This window comes from Odocoileus virginianus, chromosome 23 (assembly GCF_023699985.2).
Source record: "Odocoileus virginianus isolate 20LAN1187 ecotype Illinois chromosome 23, Ovbor_1.2, whole genome shotgun sequence".
NCBI lineage: Eukaryota > Metazoa > Chordata > Mammalia > Artiodactyla > Cervidae > Odocoileus > Odocoileus virginianus.
The window spans coordinates 39,853,152-39,864,857 of record NC_069696.1 but is presented as its reverse complement, the minus strand read 5'-3'; the positions used below and the strand labels follow the sequence as shown (position 1 = coordinate 39,864,857).

The window sequence follows — 11,706 nt, the reverse complement described above, 5'->3', positions numbered from 1 at the left end:
TCTAGTTTAACCTGGAGAGATCGTTGCATGGGATCCATAGGAACACGTGTTGCAGCAAATGCCCTTCAGGTTAATCCCTGGCTCCCAACTGTTGCCCTTCTTAGAGGACAGCCCCCACCATAGAATGGACTTGAAGCAATGCTGTGCAATGTCCTTGCCACTTAACCCTGACCTCTGGCACCTCCTCGGGGTCGACGACTGACCTCAGCTGGACCAGTTCTTGGAACTTGAATGGAGTGACTGAAGCTGGTTAAAGCTGTCACCTTAATGACGGTGAGCAGTTACTCCAGTTACTGAGGCCTCTGTGGACGGGGACCCGTGGAGACCTCCACCACCTCAGGGCTCAGAGGTGGGGATTGGGGAGAGGTCCACTGTCTTCTCAAGGACGGGCCCGGCCAGGGAGTGGCCAAGCGAGGGCTCTGGAGCTCTGCAGGTCACCGTCCCCAGCCTGTCCCTCACCCTTCAGCTCACCTTCAGGCCTGAGGCTGGAAGGCCTGGAGGGCTGGGGAGAAGGTGGCCATCCCCCTCTTCTAACAGTCTACACTGTGAGGACACCACTGCCAGTCTGACTGTTGGAGGGAGGGATCTGCAACCACCCCCTCCTGGTCTCCTGCCGACAGTCTCCTCCTAACTGTCTCGAGCTAATAGCTGTGCAGCCCCCGGCCCTTTTATGTGGAAGCTTTGGGCATCTGTGTTCAGAGTCATGGGTGACAGGGAAGAGCTGGAGGTGAGTGTTGCTAAGGTCGATATTCTTAAGGGTCATTTTAGTCCCGTGTGGGGAATAGACGGGTGGATGTAGGGCAGTGCCCCAAGGTAAACACAGGAAGACTGTTCTGGAAGGTCCTGCAGGAGTCCTGGTGAAACATGAAGGCAGCCTGGATGAGGGATGTGCTGTCTCCCTCTGTCCCTCTGTTTACGGCTGACCAGCTCTCACACCTGCACACAAGCCCTCTGCTCTCAATCACCCTCGGGTGCCCCGTGTCCATCCTGGTCCCCGGGGCTGGAGGAGGAGTATCCCCGTGCTCAGCCCAAGTCAGATGACACGGGCTCCCCCGGGGGTCCCATGGGGCCTGCAGGGCTCCAGGGTCTGAGGGAAATGACTGGATGGGAGCCCAGCGGGCAGGAGGAGCCATGGAGGACGTGCTCCCTGAGACCCTGGGAGACAGGCTTATGGGGAAGGAGGTCAGGCATCCGGAGCCCAGGTGAGCCCGTCAGTCAACACAAGGAAGCCTCAGTGAATCAGCTCATATTTATTGAACCAGAGTCTGGAGAACCCTAGGTGGGGAGAACCAGGCAGACCTGGAATATCTTGTCAAGCGCCAACCCCACCTGAGGAAGAAATGGAGGCTCCAAGAGGTTGTGTCCATTGGCCCCAGGCTGGTTGACTTCCTTGACTCACTGCAAAGTTCGTGACCTGTTGCTGCCTACTGCTTTCATTTTTCTTTCTTTTTTTCCTCATCAACCTCGGTTCTCACACATTTGGAATTTCGCGGGAACTTCACTGGTTTGTTGCTTCTCTCTGGACCCAAAGAGCCCCTGGCAACTTGTCAAATGTTTTATCCACTGTGTTGTCATCATCATCATTGCTGCTGCTTCCATCATTACCACCATCATTATTTAGGAGTCACTGCCTGAAGACCTACATAGATGTTTCTTCAAAGACATACAGGTGACCAGCAGGCACATGAACAGATGCTCAACCTCATTTATTATTAGGAAAGTGCAAATCAAAACTACAATAAGGTATCAGCTCACACCAATCGGAGGGACTATTATCTAAATGTCTACAAATAATCAATGCTGGAGAAGATGTATAGAAAAGGGAACCCCTCTACACTGTTGGTGGGGATGTAAGTTGGTACAGTCACTACAGGGAACAGTATGGAGGTTTCTCGAAAAACTAAAAATAGAGTTATCAGATGATCCAGCAATCCCACTTCAGGGTAAATATCTGGCAAGGGGAAAGCTCAAATTTGAAAAGATACACACACACAAATGTCCATAGAACACTATTGACAATAGCCTAGACATGGAAGTAACCTAAATGTCCATCGGCAGATGAATGGGTAAAGGCAATGTGGTGCATATATACAATAGAATATTACTTAGCCATAAAAAAGAATGAAGTAATGCCCTTTGTAGCAACACGTATGGATTCAGAGCTGATGATACTAAGTGAAGTAAGTCTAACAAAGACAAATATATGAAATTACTTATTAGTGGAATGTTAAAAATACTAAGGGAATTCCCTGGTGGTCTTTTGGTTAGGATTTGGTGTTTTCACAACCGTGGCCCAGGTTCATCCCTGGTTGAGAAAACTGAGGGCTCACAAATGGCTTAGCATGGCCAAAAGGGGGAAAAAAAAAGAGTTCAAATGAACTTATTTACAAAACAGAAATACTTACAGAAAGCAAGCTTATTGTTACCAAAGTGGGGAGTGATAGGTTAGTATGGGATTAACTGATGCATACTACCATACATAAAATAAACAACAAGGACCTGCTATATACTACAGGCGATGGTATTCAAAATTTTTAACCTGTGATAGAAAAAAATTAAAAAGAATATAGATATATACTTAAATATGTGTATAACTGAATCACTTTGCTGTATACCCAAGACTAACAGAATGTTGCAAATCAACTTTGCTTTAATAAAAAAACAAAAAAGAGTAGTCACTGCCTAATTAAGATAAGCCTGCTGGGATCAAAGGTGAGTTGATGCCGGAGAAGGAGGGCTAGAGACCATCACCAGGAGGAAACTCTTCCTGCTGGGGCATCAGACCCTGGGGAGGGCGATAGAGGAGCCCTTGCTACTTCTCCTGGACCCCAGCAGTCCTAACTCTTGGGGTTTTCTCCATTTTCAACCCTTCTCTATTCCTGGTCTCTCATTGCTAGTTCCTGTGCCCCTCCTGTTATTATTCCCCTCCTGTGTCTTCTTTAGTCCAAAATAAGTGGTTTCTCCCCATACCCGCACCCCCCAGTTCAGGCTCCTTCCTACTCTCTCTCCATCTACCACCCGCATGCATCCCTCCCCTGCTGTGCTCAGCTTCAGAAACACCAAATTCCTAAAACTCAGCTCCACCAATTTTATTTTGCAATCTTACCCTCTAGCAAGTTGCCTTTGGGGCTTGGCCACTCACGTGTTCCTGGTCCCTGCACTGCTCTGGGGTGTCCGAATTGGGGCTTACTTCAGACGCTCATAGGTCTGGGTGAGCACCTCCAAATTCATCTCCAGCTTCTGGGCTTGTTCCCTCAGTCTCTCAGCAGATTCTGTCTTTGCCCTACCCTGCAAGTCCTGTGAATCTTTCACCAGGGACCATATGTTGAATGGGAGGAACAAACCTGCAGAGACTCCACCACAAATGCGGGCTCTTCTGGTCATTGCAAGAGCCGTGCCTCCAAAAGCTGCTCTCACTGGCTGGGTGCTTCGGCCACAGACTTGCCCAGCTACTAACTGAGGGTTGCTTTTGACCATCCTGATGGCACGGATATGCTTCCTAAAATCTTTCGCTTTATAGAGGCTTTTCCCACTGGAAATCTTCTGGGCTATGCTGTGGAAATCAAGTTGGGCTTCTACTGATGACATGTTTACGAGTTCCACGATGCTGGTGGACACACCTGTCACAGCAGCTGCTGCTCCCAGCCCTAATCCAGTGGCTGAGAGTCCCAGACTGATGCCCGCTGTAAAGGGTTCCAGAGCCAGGCCAAGGATGGTCAGGATGCCAGATGCAATGTTGGTGGAACTGGCTACCACATTGGAGATGGTACAGTCCCTGTGCACCTTGTCAACATTGTCTGCGCATTCACGCAACTTTTTTATGCTCTTCTCCAGCTTCCGTTTAATCTGGGGAAACTCTTCTAAAAACCCCTTCTTGTCCGGCTGGTCCAGATATTCACGTAGTACAACTGCTTCTTCCCTATAACAATGAACATCAAAGGATGAAGAAAGACAATTTGCTTGTCTCTAAAATTGGCTCAACAAGATCTACCTTGCATAAAACAGAGATTATGAATTAAGTGGAAAATTTGTTGTATAAATTAAATGAAAATAATTTTGCAAATTAAAAAAAATTCAACATTGAACCCATGTTTGGACATTGTTGATGCTCCATGTACTTATTGAATCATGGAAGAAATAACTAAAGAATCCTAGGATACTATTGACTTCAGAGAGGCATTTGACAAAGACGTCTCAGAGTCAGGTTAACACCAACAGTTACAAAGAGCTGGTAGAGTGGGAACTCCACAGATAAACTAAGAGAAGTGGGGCTAGAGCAGAAAACCTTCACTGAAGGGCCTCAGCATGTGGTGAGGAGTCAACCTGTTCTTTGCCCTTGGCTATTGGGAAGTGGTTCCTAAGCCCCTAGATTAGTCTGGCCGATGCGAGTGTCCTCATCTGCCTGGGCCTTTGGCCACTGGGCAGTCTGGCAAAGTGACGTAATGGGGTCTTGTGTCACGTGGTATCAGTTCGGACCTCTGGAGGAGCTGGACTCTAGGACACTTGTCTGACCTCAGGGAGGGGCTGGAGATGACAAGTCACGGTAATTTGTTTTTAAACAGGGTGAGCATTCCTGGCGAGCAGTGCTCTATGTGTCTGTCCTGCCACACACTGAATTCGGGAAAGTAACTCATCCTGAGGACAATGGAAGCTTCGTGTGTGAAACCCGCCCAGACTGCCCTGTGGCTGATGGGAACCTGAATCCTGTCCTGTCCTTTCAGTGATCCTGGAGCATCCTTCTAGGGAAAACTCGAACCTGAGGGTGGTTTTTTGGACCCCAGAAATTGACTGTTGGTGTCAAACATAAGGACAGTCCAGGGGACTGTGCCCTCTGATTTTGCAGACTGGTTACTTCAGTGTATTGAGAATTTTTTTAAAATCAAAACTTAGAGCTAGAAGGACCTTTAATGATCATTTTGGTTGGCATCTGCTCTCCCCTAAGCCTGATAACCTTGGCTTTCACAGAAGGTCACTGGGTCCACCCACAGCCCCAAATGACAGGGAAGCAGGAGATGTGCTCTGAGCCCTGGTTCCCCATGGCTCTCCAGCCCACCTCACTGACTCCTGACCCATCACCCAGCTCCCTGACCTCTCAGGGGTCACCAGCTTGCCACCTTAGCTGTAACTTGTCCTGAGCACAGTGGAAGCTTCGTGTGTGAAACCCGTCCTGACTCTGTCCTGTGGCTGATGGGAACCTGAATCCCGCTCTGCATTAACTGTAACTGGAATTCTGACATCTTTCGGTGCTCAGCACCCCTGACCTCGCAGGTGTCACCAGTCTAACTCACACTATACCTGTGACAGCTTCACCGGACTGCACCCCAGGCTGTGTGCAACTTTGTGGGACCTCTAAAGATTCAAGAGACTTGAGGAAACACCCATCTGAATGGCTGAGCCTGAGGGGACCGGCACTTGCACAGCTGGTGGAGGAAGTGTTTTCTCTTGGGTGGGGATGTGTGAGGCTCCTCAGAATCCCTCAAATGACACACAGTCGCAGCCACTCACTGTGACCCTGGAGGGCTCCCTGAGCCACATGGCCTTCCACTGTCAGGGCAGCTCCATGTAGACTAGAAGAGGGTCCCAGATGGAGGGAGAAGCTAGGTCCCAGGCAGGGTGTGCAGTCAGGGTCACCCAGGGCCCTCTAGCCCAGCATGAGGGGACCCCATCAGGGAGGGAAGAATGTCCCCCCTCCCACTCAGGGGACCTCTGCTAGGGTCACAGCCCCTTCCGTTTGTGTCCTTGAGGCCCACTCTCCTCACTCTAGTCCTGGTCCTGCTGCCCAAGCCTGCCTACTAGTCCTCCAACTTGGACCCTCTGCTCCACCCTGACCCTTGGGTCTGACCGTGGTCCAGGCCTCCCTGGGCCTTATGACTGCACTTGGTCCCCCACCTCTGACCTGCAGTTCACTCTGAGGCCATCACCACAATCCATTAGATTGAATTGCTTTTCCCACTGGACACAGGACAGATCTGAGGCTCCGAGAAATAAAGCCAGAGCCCCAGAGCTGGGCAGGACTAGAGCCAGGACCCCACCAGCTCCACTCAGTTCCTCTCCAGCCTTTCTGTCTTATTGTCCAGCAGGATCCTGCAGGGTTGGTACAGTTCCTAAACAAAGGGCTCAAGTCAGAATCCCTGGGAATGCAAAATGATGTTGATGTCAGGATTTCCTGACTTTTCACAAAGGAAGTTCTAGTTGGTTCTTATCTCCTGGAAGAGGGCCATTGGCCCCTGATTCTTCCCAACAAGATTATTTTAAAAGTTAATATTAACTGAGCACATACTCTGTGTCAGCCATGATGCAAGGCACTTTGTACACACAATCTCAGTGTCCTCTGAATAAAACTGAAGTGATGAAGAAAGTTACGGCAAGTAGATCAGTAACTTGTCCAAGGCCACATAACCTGCTCCTTCCTTACAGGTTTCATTTCTTCTTAGTCCGAGGCCATTCACTGGCAGCGAATGACATGGAGGAAACATTCTTCATGGATTCTTGAGAAGGAACATCCTGAACCCCACCACACCATAGGATCCTGCCAGGAGGAGGTGTGCCTGCCAGGAGGAAAGCAGCCTGGGGCCTGAGGATCTGGGTGACCTTCCTGGTGCATCTGTGCAGTTTACCTGGACAAATTGACCTCAGCCACAAAACTCTCCTAGGCTTTGTCTTGAGCAAGCAGTTGTTGTTGCAGTTTAAGCAAAAATATTCTGAGTGCTGGACAGAAAAAAAGAAAATTGGAGAAATTATGGGGGAAGGTAAATGGTACTGAGGATCAAGTGATTAAAGTTCATCTTTCTGAGCAGCGATGACCTGGGGTACTCTTGGTGAAATCACCTGAGGTTACAGATGGAACTGTTTTCCCCCCACCCCTCAATTCATATGTTGAAGCTTTAACCCCCTGGTAACTATATTTGAAGATAGGGCCTTTAAGGAGGTAACTATGGTAAAATGAGGTCATAAGTAAGGGGGCCTAATCCAATAAGATTGGTGTCCTTATTAGAAGAGACACCAGATCTCTCTCCCTTTCCTTCTGTCTTTCCTGCAACATGAAGTGTTCTTAGTTTTCCTCTTTTTCCTGGGTCACTAAGGGAGAAAGGAACCTAGGGCTCACGTGGAGGGAAGCCAGAACACTAAATCTGTGTATTGATTGATTGGGGAGGGGGTGGGCAGGGGTAATAACTGAGCACCTGGGGATCTGCAGGGGTATTTGAGGTCAAAAGGACCTGCATGACGCAATCACTTGGTAAGCAGGTGCTTATATATGGGAGCACTGTACAGGTGCCCTAACACAGCTAGGGGAAGGAGTGATTCTGGGGAAGGGGAGAAATTTCCACCTGGAACGAACATATTCTAGGTAGAGGGGACAGCACCACACCTCAGCAGAACCTACTGTGTGGCAGGCACTGGCCCAGGCCATGAACACACGTTACATTTCATCCTCATAATAATAAAGGGATATATTATTCTCATTTTATAGATGAGATCAGATAGCTGTGCTCCAGGTCACACAGGTGCGAGGCAGAAAAGACCAGATGGGGGTTCAGTTCAGGATCCACTGACCCTCGCAGAGCTGCTGGGTGGGTGGCAGGGCAAGGGCTGGAGGAAAGGCCTCTGTGTTGACGCCCCAGGGTCTGGGGAGCAGGAGGAGGCTGGGCCAAGGCACAGGGCAGGAGGAGCTCCAGAGACCCTGGGGGACCTCCTCTTGATGCCCCATCTGGCCCTGGGGTCTCCCTCTGCTGTCCCCCTCCCCGTGGGCTGTCCTGGCCTCACTTCTGAGTCACTTGCTAGAGGGCAGTGGGGGAGGAAGCGATCACTTTGCAAGTGGCTCCCCAAGGAGAGGGCTGGGAAAGAGGATCTGTGGACACCCCCCATTGGGGGAACTTCATGTGACTCCTCTGGGGGGCTCCAGGATGCATATCCATCCCCTTCTTGGTTCTTGATTCCTCTGTATGTTCACTCTGCCTGGAGCCACCACCCTCAATTCTAGGTCACAAGTAGGAACCGTCCAGAGAAGAGGCAGCCGATTACCTGAGGGGTAGATGTTAAAGCTCATGGTGGCAGCAGCAGGGTTTCAGTGATGTCCCTTCAGCTCTTTGTCTGAATCAGGTGTGGCTTCACCCTTGGGGATGAGAAAACGGGTTGTGGGCTCCATCAGCAGTGAACAGGGGCTGCAGGGAGCAGTGAGGAGCAATGTCTCTGGTGGGTCCCCCTGGGACGGCCACCAGTGCCACCATGGACCTAACCCAGCATGACTCTCTGTCCCCTGGGCTCTGCTGGCCACTAGTTAAGGAAAGCTACTCATCTCCCACCAGCTCTCTCCAAGTCAGAGTCCTAGTCTCCTGTTGGGGCACAAGGAGAAGGTAATCAGAGAGGTGACAGCCATCTATGAAGTCATAGGAGCAATAAAATCAAAGACAAGAACCGATAGGAAGGAATACTCTGGAAATTCCATGAGGTTGGGAACATTTTCTTTATTCTTTGGTAATAACTAGTACTGATCCAGAGTCTATGACATGCAGGCTCCTGAAATTCACCTAAACTTCAGTTAGTCCAAGTTTTCATGCTGGTGCCAGAGCCTGGACTTGAACTAAAGCCTTTCTCATCAAATGCCAGGTTTGTGATGACTATGCTCTAACTCCCTTTAATGTGGGCTTCCCAGGTGACCCAGTAGTAAACAATCTGCCTGCCAATGCAGAAGATGCAAGAGACTCAGATTGGATACCTGAGTTGAGAACTCAGATCCCCTGGAGGAGGAATTGGAGCCCACTCCAGTATTCTTGCCTGGACAGAGGAGCCTGGTGGGCTACAGTCCACAGTTCACAAAAAGGGACTGAGCTCGCACTCCCTTTATTTTTTTTTTCGCACTCCCTTTAATATAGAATAATATTTATTTGTGGATAGCTGTTAGTTGGCAAGTGACTCCTTTTATTCCCAATGATATTTTCCTTCCTTTGCTTGAGTCTCTGCCTTGATAAAGCTGGTGCCACAGCTCCCACAGCCCACACCCTCCTTGTTTCTGCAAAAGCCTTTATGCCACAAGGGCCTGGAGTCCGCTCAGTCCTGCCCTGGATAGCCCCGAACCTGTTTGAGGCCGAGTCCTCTCCACTGTCCTCTACTGACTGTTGAACTTTAGGTTGTTTCTAATTCTTTATGTAAATATTTGTGTAAGCAACACTCTTCTTATATAAAACTTTGCTTGCCTTTTTTTTTATATGTCAGATTTTATTATTCCCAAATTAAATGAAAGGGAATATACTTCTTCAAGGGCAATTCAGTCCTTGTTTCATCTACTCTGATCTCTTAATTTTCTTCAGGCTCCTTTCTAGAAAGTTCCATGTGTGTTTAATTGGGTATGGGACTTAATCTTCACCACTCTCTCAGAGATTTGTACCTTCATCTTGCTTGATGGGAGGAAAACCCACCTAGCTCACAGGCCCCGGAGAGGGAAATGAGTCTCTCAAGGAAAAATGACCGAGATGGAGATGGGAGAGACAACAGGGCAGCTAAGCCAACAAGAAACAGGAGTCAGGAAAAAAATAACAGAAAATGTATTTAAAAACAGGCTTCTCCAGTTAGCATTTTGAATGAAATAGCCAACAGTTAACTCCAACCTGTTGTATTGTGTCTATGCTCCTGGAGTTCTCTTGAAGCTGTAATTCTTGAGACTCTGGCGGCAGCACCAGACATAAATCTGCTAAGAGAGAGGTATTATTAAATCTTTTGGTGGTCATTTTTTTCCTCAACACAAATGGACAAATTCTTAAGCCCTGTTACCCATTTCGGCTTCCCTGGGGCTCAGTCAGAAAAGAATCCACCTGCAATGCGGGAGACCTGGGTTTGATCCCTGGGTTGGGAAGATCCCCTGGAGGAGGGCATGGTAACCCACTCCAGTATTCTTGCTTGGCGAACCCCCATGGACAGAGGAGCCTGGTGGGCTACAGTCCGTGGGATCTCAAAGAGTGGGAACCTGTCTCTTCTCTGCTACTCTTCCTGTCCAGGACTGGCAGGGCACCCCCTGCCCTCCTAGATACAGCCTGGCTAAAATATGAGGTGTGGTGACCCCTTATGGGGACATGAAACAACCAGCTTCTCAAAGACACAGCACAATCCCTGTTGTGCCTGCAGTGCAGTAATTCCATCTCTTTTCCTGGTCTGTCTGGATGAAAAGCTCTTTCTGACAGACAGTATTATCAGATTTCTGAGTGTATTTCCTTTATAAGCATCCCCTGCTTTCCAAAAGATTAGCCTCTGCAAATAAACTGTGATGTGAGACCTAGACTGTCTATGCTCTATGCCATTTTGATTTGCAAAATTTTCATAGGAACACTGTACATTCTGGTGGCAGGAAACACCTGTATTTCCTCATGTCTCCTTACTCCAGCTATGATATTATTACATGAGAAGAGAAAGAGAAAACTGTGGAGAAACATGGGACTTATCTAAAATCTGATACATGCCTGACCCTTGATTCAGACATTCCAAAGCCTGGGACAGGCTTCTCCAGAGTCCTGTTTCCCAGAAACAGCCTTTCCAGGAAGTGGCCTATCAGAGACTAACAGAGGAGAAGGCCCCATACTGTAATCCAGGGCCAAGCGTGGCTGTGGGGCCCAGCTCCCTCCAGCCTCTCGCTCTCTGTTCCCTAACTGCTGCTGCGGACTTGCGGGGGAGAGAGTGGAGTCATACCCCGACTGCCATGAGGCTGCTTTGAAGACCCAAGAAAGGGTGTGCTCCTTTTTGACTGAGCGCTGGAGTGGGTTGCCTTGTCCTTCATCAGGGGATCTTCCCGACCCAGGGATTGAACCCATGTCTCTCATATCTCCTGCATTCGCAGGCGGGTTCTTTACCACAAGTGCCACCTGGGAAGACCTTGACTGAGAAAAGCACCCATTAAATATGTCCTGCTTGAAAGAGAAGAAGGAGTAAAGGAGAAAGGGGAAGGAGGAGGAGGAAGAGGAAGAAAGAAAAAGCTTCTAATCAATCCATCAGTGAGTCCCAAAGAGATCTCAATATAAGCCAGAAAGAAAACACTACAAAGCCCTAGAAAAAAAATGTTAAAAATAAGATTGATTTGAGGAAACCTTTCTAGTCAAGACACAAATCCCATAAGCCATAAAGAAAAGTCTGATTTATTTGTCCTCTAAATATTAAACCATGCAAAGGACACCATAAACCAGGTCAGATTCCAAGGAGAGACCAGCAGACACTTTGCAATACCTAGAGTCAACAAGGTGAAAATCCACAAGAGAGAGCCTAAAATCCACAGAAAAAGACTGAAACCAGTTTTTAAAAATTGAGTAACAGGGACTTCCGTGGTGGTTCAGTGGTTAAATCGCCTTGCAATGTAGGGCACACGGGTTTGCTCTCTGGTCAAGGAACTAAGATCCCACATGCTGCGGAGCAACTCACCCCATTTGCTTCAACTAGACCTGACACACTCAAACTAAAAAAAAAAAAAAAGTGTATACATATATTAAAAATTTGAGTAAGAAGCTGAGGAAACAATTCCCAGGGAGGTGACTTGCCCAGGGTCACACAGCTCTCCATGGACAGAGTGGAGGCCAAGACCAGACTTTCTGACATGATATATGTGGAGGGGTAACATGGTTTTAGTAACCCCAAAGTTTCCAGCATTGTCTCTGCCTGTAAAACACATAGATCAAAGCCATGTCCCTCCTGTTATACTGATGTGTTCACAGCTTGACTTTTTGTCTT

The 11,706-nt window shown here is 48.5% G+C and overlaps 1 protein-coding gene across 3 annotated transcripts; it reads right to left on the bottom strand.

Moving 5' to 3' along the window:
- Positions 1-1,235: 1,235 nt before the first annotated feature.
- On the bottom strand, positions 1,236-11,311 carry LOC110131376 (apolipoprotein L3-like). 3 transcript variants are annotated; one of them, XR_011483025.1, is made up of 4 exons: positions 9,606-11,311; positions 8,023-8,333; positions 6,618-6,708; positions 3,832-3,919 (listed from the first exon to the last, which is right to left on the bottom strand). XR_011483025.1 is itself a non-coding variant. In XM_070453969.1 (2 exons), exons 1-2 carry the CDS (start codon positions 6,292-6,294, stop codon positions 3,187-3,189), a joined length of 747 nt encoding a protein of 248 aa, XP_070310070.1. In that variant the 5' UTR covers positions 6,295-6,611; the 3' UTR covers positions 1,236-3,186. The 3 variants fall into 3 exon arrangements, 1 of the variants encoding a protein (XP_070310070.1); XR_011483024.1 differs by having other exon boundaries at positions 8,023-8,113; positions 9,606-9,720; XM_070453969.1 differs by lacking the exons at positions 6,618-6,708; positions 8,023-8,333; positions 9,606-11,311 and adding an exon at positions 6,281-6,611 and having other exon boundaries at positions 1,236-3,919.
- Positions 11,312-11,706: the final 395 nt, after the last annotated feature.